This window comes from Micromesistius poutassou (assembly GCF_964030765.1).
Source record: "Micromesistius poutassou genome assembly, chromosome: 13".
NCBI lineage: Eukaryota > Metazoa > Chordata > Actinopteri > Gadiformes > Gadidae > Micromesistius > Micromesistius poutassou.
In genome coordinates, this window is record NC_140283.1 from 13,931,203 (window position 1) to 13,948,258 (window position 17,056).

The window sequence follows — 17,056 nt, forward strand, 5'->3', positions numbered from 1 at the left end:
ATTGTATAATTAGAGTATTATAAGTATTTTCCAAGTTACCGTAGTTCGTCCCATTTTGTTCCTTATATATGCGTTGCGTTCTTTATGTACACCACTAGAGGGAGCCACAATGCCGCATATTACAGCAACAACAATACAAAGATGGAAACCACACTTTCAGTTAAACAAGCCACTTTAAATTGTTTGCGAGCCTATTTTCATTTTACATTTATTTAAATAGTATTGGTTAGGTATTTGTATTTATTTTCAAAGAGTTAATTTAAAAAAGTTGTAAACTATTAAATGATGTAAGAATCGTATTGCAAGAAATGCCATACATATCCTAATGTTGGCAGTGTAGCCCACCTAAAGAATTTGAACTGTGCACACTTCCATATGTTTATTTATCTATCATATCGTCATTAAAATATGATTCATACACTTGTTATTTTCTTGTTATCAGCTGTGCTGATTGGAGCTGAGGTTATTGTACAGTGTAATGCTGGGCTATTTCAAAAGACCTCCACCCCTCCCTTTATTGTCGTGAAAGGAGTGGGGAATGGTCTGGTGTTGTAGGGGAGTGTTTGATTTGGTCCTTCAGCTGATTATGTGGAGAACGTTAAGACATTAAACAGTTACATTAAATCATTTAATTGAAGTGAGGAGTGAGGGCTCCATGCCTGTAGAGGTTTAACTCTGAGGGCTGGGGTTTCTTGGATGGATAATAGGGCCCTGCTCCATTTGTGCCCATATAATGCACCATTTAGGGTGTCCGCATTTTGTAGTGGTGTCTGAAGTCTGAGGCTTTGTATGAATCGGCTCACTTGTTACCTCATCCCCTTGTCCCTATATAATAAACACTACATAGTTCGCTATTCAGGGATTCTACATACTACTATATAATATACTTGGAATAATATGAGATGGTCTCACATGGTCACACAAGTCTCCCCCTCAAAAGCAATTTCCCACCTAGGCGAAAGTTTCTTCCATGAGCTCACTCTGTGGCAACATCACCGTCACGGTGAGCTCGCATATGCATGTTAGGTCAGCTTTAGCCCTGCCAGGTCTGATTAAGCCCTGCCAGGTCTGCTTTAGTCCTGACAGGTCAGCTTTAGCCCTGCTTTAGTCCTGACAGGTCAGCTTTAGCCCTGATTTAGTCCTGCCAGGTCAGCTTTAGCCCTGCCAGGTCAGCTTTAGCCCTGCCAGGTCAGCTTTAGTCCTGCCAGGTCAGCTTTAGCCCAGCTTTAGCCTTGCCAGGTCTGCTTGAGCCCTGCCAGGTCAGCTTTAGTCCTGCCAGGTCAGCCCTGCCAGGTCAGCTTAAGCCCTGCCGGCTGTGCATGTAATTTTGTCCACTGAAGGCTCTACAACAATGTTTTTGTTTTACCAGGTTTTGTTTTAACCATCCGGGAACAAAATTTGAATGTTCTCACCATAGCAAGGATCCTCCTCCCCCGCTGTCTGACTTCCCCTTTGCCTTTTTTTTTTTCAGCCTTAGAAAAGTACATAGAGACATGAAGGCGACAGTGAAGTTCATGTAGGCTACTCACGAACACCTGTACACAATACACCCTGATGGCGGGGGTGTCATTCATAAGGAATAGTTCCCTTATTTATAATGAGGTAGAAGGACAAACCCGCAAAGACACACAATCGTACCTACAACAGAAAATACTTTATTTAAATGTTAACTTTACTGATATAGTGCTGTGCGCTACACACACGCATTTTTGATGATCGCTTACCGCTTGTCGTTGATCTTGACTTTACTGATATGAAGTGTGTTCTGCGCGCTACACACATTTTTGATGATCACTTATCCCCTGTCGTTGATCCTTAGTATTACCCATTATCGTAAACTTCTATATAAATATATAAAGCCTCTACTGCCACCCGACACGCACTAACACAGCCAGACGACATCGTTTCTTTCAACGGTTGGTCAGCCAATTAGGGGCTAATTGGTACAACCTCTGGCACCTGTTGCCTTGTGGAGTTTAGCGTCTAGCGAAAACTGACGTAATCAGGACGTCGATGGACCCTTTCATGGCAAGGTTTATAAAGACAGGTGTGGCACTGGCGACTAACGTTAATATTAGTTGCCCCTCTTTGTACACTCCACTATCCTGAACACCACACAGAGTACTGTTGTGTTAATTTTACGTTATGTATATGTGTTTGAATAAAACAACACTCAAAGACAGAAGATAAGAGAGATAAGATTACATTTTAATGTGCACAGCGTGATACAGAAAAAAGCAGTAAAGACATATAAAAATATCACCTTTTTATATATCTTTATATCAATAAACAACTCACAACCAGACACAGGCGGGATGACATCGCCGTCCTATGCGACAGACGGCGGGATCACACAGTCACCACGCCTCCCCTCTCCTCTGCGCCTCTCTCCTCCACTCCCGTCTCCCCCCTGTGCCCTACGTTGGGGGAGTCGGAGTGGGGGGGCGGTGGGGCTGGGGGAGGGGACGCACCTTGTCACTATTTTGTTTCCACAGTTTAGAAGCAGGACCATGGACCAAGCTGTAGTCCGTGGGACCGAGACACACAATTAAACACAAACAAAATCAAATCGACGGCCTCCTTTCGTGTGTTTGAACCTCTGGCAAAGTGTTGTTACCGCATGACAAATCATGGAGGACAACACTTGATACATGGACATTTTGTTGGGTAGCCTCTTGGGTTTCTTATGCATGAGAGTTTTCACACAGCAATAACAGTATTTACAATGCTTTTTCGTCACCGTTTGACCCCCGTGTTAGTCATTGGGAATAGTGCTATTGCAGGATGCGACGTCAACCTCAACATTTTGTGCACGCACACATGCACATACAGACACATACACAAACACACACACACACACACACACACACACACACACACACACACACTTACACAGACGCCCGCACACACACACATAGCCACAAAGATATTTAAAGTTAGCCCTCCTTTCCCCTTTAAAGTTCTTCATGTTGAAAAGTGTAGAAAACACACAATGTTGTGCCTGGACGGCTGCAGCTTCACTGAAATAGAATACAATTCAGATAAAAGATTGAGTATACAAAAACAAAAATCTAAGGTGTCCTTAAAAAAAAAAATCAGCGTGTGGTGGGAGCGTAGGATTTCACAGAGATACAAATGCATTATTCTATAGAAGCGGAGAGTGAATACAGAGGAGCTGATCCACCGATGCGATACGGGGCGGGGGCGGGGTGGGGGGGGGGGGGGGGCGTGGGGGGGGGGTGGCGCCCATGTCAGCTGTTGTCAAGGAGACGGTGGAAACAAGCAGGAATGAAGTCACTGTGTCACAGTGTTGGGTCTGGAGGTGGGTGGGGTTTGCATACAGGGGGCATTGACCGGAGGTCCGGTGGTATAGGGTGGCGGGGGGTTGGGGGGGGGCTGGGGTTTGGCTGTCGTATTTTTGCTGAGTCAAGGGAAACCTGGTTGTTCTGCCAGTAGCTACCAAACACAGCCAGTGAGATGCTAAGTGATAAGCGATCAGAGCTGTGAGGGAAATAACTCGAAGAATGGAAGGAATGTACATTGTGTCAAAATAGAACGTCAGCCAGGAGAAGTGGACAAGGTGCTTGCTGGGCAGCATTGACAATGGGGGATTCAAATAAAAATAAAAAAAACATATCAAGGACACAAACAAATGAGCCAAGTCACCTAAAGAAAGACCATCTGACTCCCTGGGCCCTTGAATTGGTTTGAACCAGTGATGGAGATAGAGGGAAAGAAAAAAAAGCTTTCGACAGAAACATGTATGGTAAAAGAAGGTGGGGCTTGATGGTGCAAGGGCCACAAACCAACCAGAACCAGTTCTTAAAAAATGTTTTGCCTCTTGTTTCTTCTCCCAGAGGTACATTGCCATCATCTTCTCTGTTTAAAACAAGAACTACCCCTCCCGCTGCGTTGTCACACGGTACAACCCTCCCTCCCCCCCCCCCCCCCCGACTCTCCATCAACCTCCTCCTTCCATTTCAGACACCCCCCCACTCCCCCACCTCCACACCCTCCGGAGTGGAAGAGGGAATCGCGTTGGCGCTTCCTGGCACCTAGACCTCCTTGATGCTGCTGACCCGGATGCTGCTGCAGCACTTGCCCATGGCCTCGAACAGGGGGTCCAAAAAGGTGTGCACGCAGATGGAGTACACGCGGCTCACGCAGTGGATCTCGATCAGGTAGCTCTTCACGCACGGCACCACCACCCAGATGTGCAGGAAGGACAGGATGGCGAAGTAGATGCCCCAGATCAGGGCCAGGGGGATGCCCACCAGCACGGTCAGCAGCCGGTAGCACCAGTACTTGGTGACAGTGAAGGTGGTGAAGCTGGCCTTCCACACGCCGTCGAAGCTGTAGGTGCCGGGGGGCTCGCCGATCACGTCCTCGAAGTCCACCTGACGGAGGTTGAAGGAAGGGAGGGGGTGGATGATTAGGGAGTGTGTTGTTTAGTGAATACACTTGGTCTAAGATTGCGACGGTTGCGTGACAATTAGTTGCTACTAAATGAGCGGTTGCAGATGTTTTATTAGAAAACTGAACAACATAACTCATTACTTAAAAAGCAAAACGAATGTGTTTAGTCACTTGTTACAACAAAGAAATAATCTGAGTACTCTCCCGTGTTACTTTGTAGCAGGTAACTCCCACCACAACAATGGTTCACCTGATACATTATGGTGTAAGTATATGGAGGTACCATGTATACCTTCCCATACTAGGTTGGAAAGTATACAGAAGCAAAAATGGATTGGAAACCCATTAAAGGACCAACATAAGACCAGAGTGTAACTACAACTGTCCAACTAAACATCAATGACCACTTAGCCAATAAACTTGATCAGAATAGACAAAATCAGACATCAATCATGAGAGTGCTTGACAAATCTGTGTGCTATGCATGTGTGTGTGTGTGTGTGTGTGTGTGTGTGTGTGTGTGTGTGTGTGTGTGTGATGAGCTGTTACCAGACAGGGACTGGTACGGCATTCCCCCACCCACCCCTCCACAAATACTTGGTGCTCCACACTGAATATCTCACACCTGCCCTTCGTCTCTTACATTCTCCTGCTCCTCCTCACCATGAAGATAAGATAAGAAAGAGATGGATGGATACAGATCCACCGGTCACTTTGTGTTGCTCTCTGGCTCTCTTGTTCCACCCTCTCGACAGTCTTCCTGGCGTTAAGTAAATGTTTATTTAAGGGTTACCTAGTCCATGTGTCTTGTCATAAAGTCCAGCTGGTTTGTCTCTGTGGAAACGGATACCGAGTACTAATAACTGTGATGGCAATGCGTCAAACGGGTATGCTATGAAAATGTCATTGAATAGCTGGGACTGGAATTCAAATTGTCCCAGGTTGAAACAACGTCTGCTTCTACAATGGAGTGTGGTGTTATACTATTTAAAGTATTGTTTCCCACTGTTCTGGGGGAAAAAGTAGTTCAGAATGCAAAGTTCATCCAAACAATGCTTCGGGTTTCTGACCGTTTAGAAAGTATTTTGATTAAAAGGTCAAACAACAAGAATGTGCTTTGGCTCGCATTAGACCATTTCAGATATCGACTTTTGAAATACCCGTTTGAAGCTCTATAAGAACAGGGCGTTCCTTCAGGTCTTTCTCTCTAGACAGGCAGGTCGAGCCCCATCAGAGCGGTTTCTCCCTCTCCCTCCCTCTCTCTATGCGGCCTTGTCTTATAAATAAAACGTCAAATCTCATAGCAGCCACAAAAACCAGCATGGCGTCCATTTTGTTTTTCCACAGTTCCAAATTTAAAAGAGGACCCACTTTTCCCCAAGTTTCCAACACTGATTCAGAGTAAATGAGAGAGAGGGAAAAACTAAATGAATGCATGACTGAGGCAATTAAAAAAAGAAAGAAAAGAAAACAGGAATGTTTGGTGCCCATGATTTTTTTTATGTCTTGAGACTACTTCTAACTTTTCATGGATATCATGGGGAATAAAAAGCTATTCATGCCTTGAAGCTAGTTATTTAATAGCTCTTAAACAGCACATTGAATCTGCAAGGCATATGTGGTGCTGGTGCCGACCAGTGTTTAAACATACTGTTGTCTGCTGAGGTGTTGTTGAGGAATGGGGCCCATTACTAGCTGCTCAGTGGAGACTCTGCCACATGACTACAATAGGAATATGAAACTCATATCAATGATGTTTTTTTGCTTTTAAAGAATTCAGCATAACTGTTATTGTGGGGATTTGTGATTCGCTAATTATTCTTGAAACCAGTAGGCCTACCTATGGCCTTTGGTATTTAAACCAAAAAGCACAATATCTACCTCTACTCTATACCTAATAAATAATTTGTTAATGAAAACAATTCAATCATTAAATATCTAGATAGAGCCATTGTTCCCAATGTAAATGTAATCGTAAACGTAATAGTAAGTAAAAGTAATAGTACTAGTATTTTGCACTACAGCATGTTCCCCGCCAAAAGGTCCTGTGTGATCCCATGGGCATGTTGTTGTAATATCCTCCGCCAGGGAACCCTATCACAGCAGAGATATGAAACAATGGCAGTGTGTGGTGAGCATGTGACCAAAGCAAAGCGGCCACTGCTCTATCTTGAGACAGCTGTTTCCTCCAGGCTGCCAGGCAGGACTGTAGAGTGCATGTTTATGTAGGAAACGGTCAAAGTGTGTGTGTATGAGTGTGTGTGTGTGTGTGTGTGTGTGTGTGTGTGTGTGTTAAAACTGTAAAGTGATTGTGTGTTGGAATGCCTGTGTGCGTGTGGGAGTGAGAGTATATGTGGGTGTGTCAGTATCATGGTAGTGTAGTAGTGTGTGTGTGCATATAGATGAATGTTCCTACATGAGTGTGTTCATGTGTTGGTGTGTGTGTGCGTGCAGGCTTCACAGTAACTACTAGCTAGGGTCAGAGGGCTAGCGACTACAGCTAGTGGCTACAGAAGGGAGCTTAATGCGAACACTGGAGGGAGCTGCACCAGAGGAAAGTCTTCCTTCCTCAGCAGCTGTGTGATGTGGCAGGCTGATTGAGACCAGCTGCAGGGGCAGAATACCACGGCTACATGTGTCCACCGAATGTGGGAATGACGTCTGGGTGTGTGTGTGTGTGTGTGTGTGTGTGTGTGTGTGTGTGTGTGTGTGTGTGTGTGTGTGTTTGTGCGTGTATGTGTGTGTGTGAGTGTGAGTGTGTGTTTGACTTTTATTATGCGTGAGTATGCGCGTGAATATGTGATTGCAGTATGCACGTGTTTTTTTGTGTGTGGCCATTATTGTGTGTGTGCATGTGTGTGTGTGTGTGTGTGTGTGTTTGTGTGTGTGTGTGTGTGTGTGTGTGTGTACGTGTGTGTGTGTGTGTGTGTGTGTGTGTGTGTGTGTCTATGTGTGTAAATGTGAGCATGCATGCAAAGCGCGGAGGGGGTTGGCAGTGGTGAGCTAGAGGGAATCCCTCCTCGGGTTTCACCACGTCACAGGACCACAGGACACCCCCAAAAACCCCTCAGCAGCGCTTCCCTCGCAGCCCCAAATAACCCTGAGTCCCTCCCCCTCAAATCACACAGCATCTGGGAGCGTACGGAAACCACAGAGAGCCCCGCGCAGCATGAGGATTCCTCTCGTTTGAGGAGGAAGAATTTTGAAACAGAATAGCGACACCTGTTGAACCGGGCAGTGTTTGAAAATCCTTTCAACTGTTATAGTTAAATATGAGACGCCACAGAGTTGGTACTGAATCATATCATCAGGATTTGTTGTTTTTGAATCGAGATTAGATCAGGTGCTGGGGGGGATTGTTGTCAAATCTCATGGAGAGCTCGAGGAAGGAGTTCCCGATGAACCATTAAAAAAGGGTTAGTTGATGTTATAGATTACAGACTATAGCACTGGTCACTGGTTGCTGTGGCCCTGTGAGGACGTTCTTCTCAAAGCCCCCATGGGAGATGCTGAGGCCTTGTGGTACTTTATTGGTTGTTTGGTAAGTCGATTAAAGTGGCCAGCCAATCCTGTGAGGCTGAATTCTATTTATAGTCAAAAGCAAGAGTATGACTCTCTTTCACAATGGCGGGTGAAAGAGAGAGGGGAAGGGAGACAATGGTAGAGAAGGAGAGCATAAACTGGAGTGAGACAGAACATGAGAGATAGAAAAAAAGGAGTGAGTGAATGAGTGTGTGAGTAGGAGAGAGAGAGAGAGAGAGAGAGAGAGAGAGAGAGAGAGAGAGAGAGAGAGAGAGAGAGAGAGAGAGAGATGAGGGTATGAGAAGTATGCACTGAGCTCGAGATAGCATCATGTCTTCAACCTCAAAATTATATTTTCCTTTCTTGGAAGATTTCCAAATCAAATGAATTACTTATTAAGTGATTAATTGTCCTAATATATTTCTCTAAATGCATTTCTTGATATAGACAGTGATTAGCATGTATTCCAGTGAACCCTCGTGGACGTGTCTACATAGGATGGTGGTGAGAGGGTGGTGGGTGTGGTGGCCAGAGACATCGCTGCAGCTCATCAGCTATCTGCTTGGGAGTTTCCCTGTTTTAACAGGCATGTATGAAATGTCAGGCATTTCAAAGCCAGAATCCCTGTAGCGAGGCGTTTGACCCTCGTTTAGATGAAAAGGCATGCCCAGCAAGACAAGGATTCCGCGCCAGAGCTGCTGAAGGCTCGCACTGCACGAGCACGTCAGGTGTTTTTCCAAGCATGCCACGCCTATTCAGGAGTCTCAGAAAAGACCCTATGTACAACAAAGTAGCATAAGGTATGGCTATTTGCGCTACTCTGATCACCTATGATGCGAATTTCGGTACTCCGACCATTCGGAAACAGAAAGGGTTGAAAAAAACAAGGAGGTGTGAAATGGAAAGTGCGTTTCGATATTTCAACCGGACACTTACAGTGTTTGCCCTTTTAACGGGAGACCATGATGTTCAATGTAATTGCGTTAGGACTGGACACGGTGGACAGGGCGTTATACCAAAGTGTAGACTTTGATACGAAATGTTTACCTGATGTGGAAAGGTCATTCGGGGTAGACTAGAGCAGAGCAGGAGAGCGCGTCCCGTGCGCAAACCCATGCGCAACGGTGCCGTGACGCACCTGGAGCGCACGCAGCAGCTTTTGGTGGCATTTAACACCGACTGAATTTTTATTATCAAGACCTTCAGCATAAAACGCCTAATGATAGCATTCAAAACTAAAAGTATAAAAATTTAAAAAAATCGACAGGACCCTATTTAAGAAAAATACCTAAATGGACACTAACCCAAAACAGACAGTACATGGAGATTGTTAACTAAAAATGGACACTGTCAGACCTTATAGCCTTCTATTGCAATCTCAAGTAAACTGTTCCCTCGAAGTCCACATGTAGGAAAGAAAAGTTACAAAAAAGTCCTGCTCACCCTGACAACGTCGTCGTTTATGCGCTTCGGGTCCCGGTTCACCAGGTCGATCTCTTTCGTGTGGACATCCTCCATCGTCTTCCCGTTCAAACTGTCGTTTTCCATGTCTTTATTGTTGGGTTTGTATATGTTCCCTTGCTTTCGGATGAACGGCGATAGAAAGTCCTGTAAAATCCGGAGGGGAGACGGTTGGTGGGAGAGAAAGTATTGAGGGAAGCCGGGCAGTGTGTGTGAGTGTGGTTGAGTGAGAGAGAATGGAGACAGGAGAGCAAAGTTAGCAGCCTGCCCCAGCCTGGGATGGCTTTAAACGTATTGAAATGAGGCACCACACCCCTCGATCACGGAGATCCCACTCTAGCCGCAAGGGGTCGTCGCCCAGCAGCAATGAGTGCGTTAGCAGCCTATGATAAAAGTTTTCTCCGAATGATCCCGTCATATTTGTAAGTCTAATGACATCTAACTGTACTATTCCTAGATGTTTTTGTGGTAAAACGTGTTTTTTCTTGATTTCTTTTTCTTTGCCAACGTCATCGTTAACAGCGCAGGTCAATCAATTTACAAGGAGTGACCAAACACGAAAAGGATGCGCGCTCACACCCATGTGAATGAAGCGTGTTCCAGTGAGCGGTCCCATACCTCACACGGGACGGCTGCGCGGGGCATCCCGTACGTACCGGCGGCGCGGAACTGTTAATGACCCAACGTGCCATATATATAGCAAAATAGCCTCGTAAAGTTTCGAAAGTCGTTTTCCTTCTCGTTAGACTCACTCGCATGAGTGCAACCAATCAGAAGTCAAATAGCCGGGGGAATATTTGACACTCTGGTGGGAAAATAGCTTTTCTGCTAAAAATATAACCCCGCACACACTATGACGCGCTACTGCAAAATGCCTGAAACGAGAAGGTGCCACTCTGGGATGTGTAGCCTACCTCGTCCGCTTCTCCGTCCTTCGGTCCGCCTGTCATGCTGCCCCTGCGCCTGAAGCGTAAAACCTGCGTCCCGTGTAGATCAGGAGACAATAAAGTGAGTTGCTAAAGTGAGGAGGCGCACGGACTTCCCACGGAGGCTCTTCCCAAATGTTTAATGACTAAATTCCTGACTTTTTTTTTTTTTGATTACGTAGGCTACGTGACAGGCATATAATGGCAGCGCCGGTGGGACAGCTCCGTGCGCGCTGGGGTCCGAGGGGCGACTCGACGCAGTCAACGGGCACCTTGCGTGGAGGGCGGCGGCAACGGTCGGGCCAAAACCGTAACCCATAATTAACCTGTCAATCAAAACATGCCCAAGCACGAGTGGTCGACACACTGACGTGATATTAGTAAATGCTCTATTTGGTCTGTTGGATTTGGCAGTCACTTTTCTATGGTGGATAATAAATCCATCCATCCAGTAAATTTTCCGGAGCACCATGAGCACAAAATCAACTGTGGAAGTCACTCGAGGTCTGTTTACAAGCTGTTGGCCTCACACATCGTATAGGCTACTCGCTTTATAGGCATGTGCCATGGTTAACTTAGAGAGGGTAACACAGAGAGGGTGGTCGTTCATTGAGTGTCCACATATACTAATCTCATGAGAATCATGAGAGGATGGAGGCACGCCTGCGGCCTATGGTGTGTGAAGATGATTGGCTCCATGACAATATCCGCGGACCGCAGGCCTGCATCGACTCCTTTCTAATGAGAGAAAACGGCGACTTTCGTGGGAATCAAACGGTTGGAGTGTTAAAGCCGGGTGCTGAGTCTAGACTGGAAAGCTTTCATGTTCAGCGTATTCCGTTCAGAATAACGAGGGAAACGTCCGGTTAATGTTCCCTATAGACTCACGGTGTATGCATACTATGTGTTTGTGCTTTTGTTTGTGCTTTTTGTGCTTTTGACCTGTAAAATGCAAAAGGCTGTTGAGGATATTCAAATGTTTATACTAATCATCAATTTAGCATTTTCCTGAATTTCCCTTCTGGGATAAATAAAGTGTTATGCAACAGCGCAATAGCAACAACAACTACAACATAAATCCTCATAATGATGATTAATTACTTTTTTCATTACTGCATGTCTTATTTGTTGTCACTGTCGACAAATCAAAACAGTCAACAGTGCATAACAGGGGGGCACTCATGAGGAATCATTATGAACCAAAGCAAGTAGGCCAAGCAGAGAATGCTGCACAGACCTGTTGGGCCAGCAGCAAAGCCCCTGGTCATTTTCCATTCAGCTAGTATTTGTCAAGGAAAGTGTCTTGTGCAAGTAAATCACAACGATTTATGTGAGATGATCTGGCAGCAAGATGTCTATCATTCCTTTCAAAGACGGGAAGCAAGAAATAGAATGAAAAATTCACACATTAACTTCTGATGATACAAATATTTATTTCGGTCAGGACATATTTGGTATGTCCAATAAGGAGTTAGACACTTGGTCAGGGGGAACAATCCCCCTCCCGTCAGCTTATTGATAATTTGTTCTTCAAATAATGCAAATGATAAACATTATACATGAGCACACTGAATGATACACATTATACATGAGCTGAATCCACTGACAATATTTGTCAGTGGAGTGATAGGTTGGGGTTGAAGGCACACACACACACACACACACACACACACACACACACACACACACACACACACACACACACACACACACACACACACACACACACACACACACACACACACACACACACACACACACACACACACACACACACACACACACACACACCACACCTTGGCAGTGGTCCAAGAGGCATGAAGGAGATGTGAGAGCCCTCTGAACACGTGACTAGTTGTGTCACTCTCATCATCAACATCATTCTAAGGCACTCTTTGTTTTGCTTAAGAAGTGTGCCGCATGGCAGCTGATAGGAAGACTTGGATTGCATAACAACAAACTCCATGTACCTGACACAACTCAGTCTTCGACATGGAGGAAGCGTTCTGTTCCACTGTGTGATTACTGCTGAATTGTCTTTTACTGCAGATAAGCTACATAAGCAGGCAGCACTATGCAAACATCTGCAATGTACCGGACGGTCAGTATCACATACGTTACATAGAAAATACAAAAAGCAAAAGGCCGTAGTTACACACATTTTCCAGAGACCATAGGTACTTGATTAAAATCTTTATGGTACATTAAGACTTGGAAGTTGTTGTAGAAAATAATAAATTAGAAGGTCACTTTAGAAGAGAGTCAATATCCAGATGAACTCAAAACTTTAGATAGTAGTAAATAGTAACAAATATTTAAATCTTTTTCCTTGAGGGTTACCTTGTCTAAACTCAAATGCCCCATTACTCTTTCAACTGACATCAACAACGGACAAACAATGATCATAAAATAAGCCTGTAAATGTGCGTGCAAAAAAGCTGCATTGTAGCATCTAGCATTCAGTTTGCTACTCTGTGCACATTAGTTCCTTTAAAAGTAAGAAGCAAGAACCGCATGTACAAATATAATATCTCTTGTCTAACAGATTCACTGAACTTCAGTTCAGATTCCCTAACAGCAAAAACTATGTTCTTCCTTACTCTGTAGTCCGATACCCAATCCAACTCTGTACAGTCATAAAGTCATGGAATGATAGGAATTTACGTTTGGTCACAGAAGGTAAACTCACTCGCAATCTTGGGGAGTTGATAACTGGTATTGACATACAGTTATCTGTCTTAACCAAAAATACTCATGATATCATTGTTGTTTCTTGACCAAAATATTGAAATGGGATTTAAAGGAAGTAGTGGATTATGATGCAAAAAGTCATAAAGGGCATATAAGGAAATCATCGTAAATATTCCGCAAACGTATCTCATCCTCAGGGATTGGAATAGGTCCTTCATGCTACGACTTGGCTAGCTGTACATTACGAAGAGCTCATAGACTTACACACAGCCCAGACATCACAATAAACCCGTTCCTTTCTGGGACCGGTTCCGAGTCGGGTCCGGAAGGGGGAGGAGGAGGAGGTGGGAGGAGGAAAGGGGAGGGTGGGGGGGGGTTCAGTTATATGTGGTCTCAACGTGCACTGAGGACAGGCTCTTGCCCATGCTATTGAAGAGTGGAGACACAAAGATGTCCGTCAGACTCCTCCACACCACCCGGGCTGACGGCAGCACCATCAGGAAGCTCTGGATCAGCGGCATGACCGCCCTGGAAAGACAAAGGTCAAAGATCAACACGGAGGATAGCGAAACACAAGTGCATTGAGCCGATGATCAATGATCTCGTCTGAACTCAGGGTGCCGCTAACATGTTTATCTCGTGAGCCAACGGCTGAACTCTTAAGTCAATCTCCACCAGGTTAAGCAAGAGTGACCTCTTTGTACTGCCTGGGTGGATGGAGGGTTGGAGAATGTTGCCTGATGGGGGATTGGGGACAAGGTCGCTTGGCTGCTAATGCTGCTAGGGTTCGGCTACATTATCCAAATAATATTATATTTATATTTTTTATATAATACTATCTAGATGTAAGTTGTGTATTGTAGGTAATGCAAGGATAGATGTGCCACCTATGTTAAGGCCTTTGAGGGTTCTCTAAACACAAATGGACAGAAGCTTTTTTTCTCTTTGGCACTCCTGATAGACTTTGTGGCTATTAGATGACCTGGAGAGGCTATCCTAGTGACTTTTACAGTAGCCTTTAGGAATATTTAAAATGTAGGAACAGGCCAGAGCAGGAGGGAACTAATGGGGTTGTTTTTCTTCTATTTTTCATAATTCTTTAATTTATGGGTGAAACTACAAACAATCAACTGCCTCTGCTACAAAATTGGTAGTGACATGTTCTGTTGAAACCTTGCATGGAGGAATGTAAACCAAAACACGTGATGTTGGCACTGGCCCAACTGACGCAAGCTTGATTAAAACCAAACCAAAAGATTTGAGTCCCAATGTGTTTGCGGCCATATTTACCGGCTCTACGTTTAACCGTCGGAAAAGATTAGAAAGTTACAGAAGGAACGCTGCCGCCACATTTTTCCAGCCGATGTTCGTGTTTGAGTTGCCTGGGTTTTACAGTTTACTACTGGAGTAGGTCAAGTATGTAACTTAAGACTGAAGTGGGACATTCGTCAGAAGCAGAAGTTACTTTCATCGCTGATGGCCAATCTTTTTTTTTGTTGATCACGTGTTCAAGAGCTTCACAAAGTGTTGTATACATGACGGAATAGGAGCTCTTAGGAGTCACAAAATGTGGCCTTTACACCGCCTGTGTTGTGTGGAGCATGGCTCTCTTCTGCCAACCGGCTCCCCTCCCCTCCCCTCGCAAAGTTAAAAGGTCAGCCCTTTTTCTACTACCCCATCTTATCCACTCCTCTATTGATCATTCTCTCATTATGTGTCCACCCGGTGATCTATCCTGAAGCAGAGGGGGAGAGAGAGAGAGAGAGAGAGAGATAGAGATAGATAAAGACAGACAGACAGACAGACAGATAGGTAAATGCACCTCAGAAGGACTAAAGGTTATGTGAAGGTAACCCTGCAGTTCTTAAGTCTATCCTAAGAATGTCACATGTCTTAGAGAAGCTCTTTGCTTCTGATGGAACAGAAAACCTCCCCACTCAACTCCTCTGGTTAAGGTTATGAAGGCCATTTTTACACTGCAGGTGAGACATGTTTCAGTCCAACTTTCATTAGAGTGCTTGTGTTAAGTTTAAATGTCAAGTTCTTTCCTAAAAATAATACAAATTAATAAAATGAGTAGTGCATGGGAGCCATGTGCATTGCCTTCCTGTAAAATCGGTGGGCACCTGCATAGAATAACTCTCTACGTGGCAATGTCATGCCATTCAGCCATGACATCATAATCCAAATAATTCCAAATCCACTTTTCAGGGGTTGCAGGAGTGAGGTAACCTGTATCTAAAGGGACAAGAACAAATACGAAGCAATGAAGCGTAGTGGAACACTTGGCATCGAGCCAAGAGCTCTAACAACAACCATACTGTGTGGAGCAGCTGGCACACGTAACGCAGGCTCCAAGCTGAATTTTTAGCCGTACCATATGTGAATACAGCTGATGACCCCGAAGACGAGTCCCAGCAGGAAGGCCATGGGGACAGCCAGCAGGGTGCTCAGTATGCGGTAGAAGACGTATTTGGCGAGCTCGAACACAGCGTGGCTTCCTATCCAGACCCGGTCGAAGCTGTGCATGGAGCGCGGCTCAGCGATCACATCGTCAAAGCCAACCTGTCGGGTGATCAAAATGCTTGTCGGTCACTGACAAACGGGGCTTGAAACGATCAAACCATAACACATTGAAGGGATTGAATCGAGCAAAAACAATCACACATTGAGAGGGGGCTTGACAATGAACACAGCTTACATGAACAATAACAAGTTGGAAAGCCTGAGATGATGTATTGGTGCGGCGCGCACATGAAAACGCAGGGGAACGCGCCTGGCTACGGGTGGCTGGAATACAATACGGGTAATCTCTGTGATCAGCGGGGGCATTGTTTCTTAAACCTATTTCAAACAAGGGATAATATGTCTAGTTTAAACAGCATCGCATTCACACTGGCACGCTGTGGAGTTTCGCTTTACCTTCAAGTGCGCGTTAATGTCGTTTGGATCTCGGCCCGGCTCCTCCACGTAGATCTTCCCTTTCTTGGAGAGCATTGGCTCTATCGACCTGTTGAACTCGTCTTCGTCCATCATTATACTCGTGTCCGATCTCTCCTTTTCGACCCCCATTTCAGTTTAGCGGGAGATGGCTGAGCGAACTCGCGTTGACAGTCGCGCGCTGATTTTCCTCACTGTAGCCTGCACGCTACAGACGCGCTTTGGTGCGCAGCAGGGAGAGACCCGACCCACGCCCCGTGCTGCCGGGCGCGGAACAGCAGCCCACACACACACACACACACACACACACACACACACACACACACACACACACACACACACACACACACACACACACACACACACACACACACACACACACACACACACACACACACACACACACACACACACACACACAAAGAAGATATCATCATGTTTCAACATCCAATACATACAGTATTTCAGTGCAAGCTACTTTTATACTATTTATTACTCTACCAAATATCGAGACGATGCACGGTAACTAGTTTGGTACAATACACATCCTGAGTTATGTGATGCAAACAACAGGTGTGCACTGCCCAATGTTGCCCTGAACAACTCTAATAATGCTCTTCTGGAACCCACCGAGCGATTCCACCCCCAACTCTATCCAGCTGGAACACAACAAGGAGCCACAGCACTCTCCATATTTGGTAGGAAACTCTGCATGCACAACAAGCACAGTCATATTTCCACTTGCACCCAACAAAGCCCTCTGAAACAGACCGCATTTGTGCTGTCGGTGGGAATCTGGGGCTGGCATTGGGCCTGACCCCCTGGCCGTCTCACTCTCCCAACGTTGACATTGTTCCAATCACTGGAGCTCCTCAGATGTCCAATCAACGGAAGCACAACAGGAAAACCCTTTTCCAAGCCGCCACCAGTGCCATTGTCTCGTATAGAATGAGATCACTGTCACTGAGACCTGGAGGCTATACCCCGACCTCTCAGGCCACATACATGCACTCGGTGCTGCGGGGAAACACAGGAAATCTACATGTCTGTGGAGAATGTTAATAAAGGGAGTGGATGGGCCACTCTGTCTTTGTGAGGTT

The 17,056-nt window shown here is 45.4% G+C and overlaps 2 protein-coding genes across 2 annotated transcripts; both read right to left on the bottom strand.

Moving 5' to 3' along the window:
* Window positions 1-2,187: 2,187 nt before the first annotated feature.
* cav1 (caveolin 1) lies at window positions 2,188-10,427 on the bottom strand. The gene is made up of 3 exons (XM_084477605.1): window positions 10,314-10,427; window positions 9,382-9,546; window positions 2,188-4,397 (listed from the first exon to the last, which is right to left on the bottom strand). Exons 1-3 carry the CDS (start codon window positions 10,347-10,349, stop codon window positions 4,056-4,058), a joined length of 543 nt encoding a protein of 180 aa, XP_084333731.1. The 5' UTR covers window positions 10,350-10,427; the 3' UTR covers window positions 2,188-4,055.
* A 1,333-nt stretch (window positions 10,428-11,760) lies between these two features.
* cav2 (caveolin 2) lies at window positions 11,761-16,151 on the bottom strand. Its single transcript, XM_084476827.1, has 3 exons — window positions 15,939-16,151; window positions 15,394-15,581; window positions 11,761-13,544 (listed from the first exon to the last, which is right to left on the bottom strand). Exons 1-3 carry the CDS (start codon window positions 16,086-16,088, stop codon window positions 13,394-13,396), a joined length of 489 nt encoding a protein of 162 aa, XP_084332953.1. The 5' UTR covers window positions 16,089-16,151; the 3' UTR covers window positions 11,761-13,393.
* Between the last annotated feature and the right edge of the window lie 905 nt (window positions 16,152-17,056).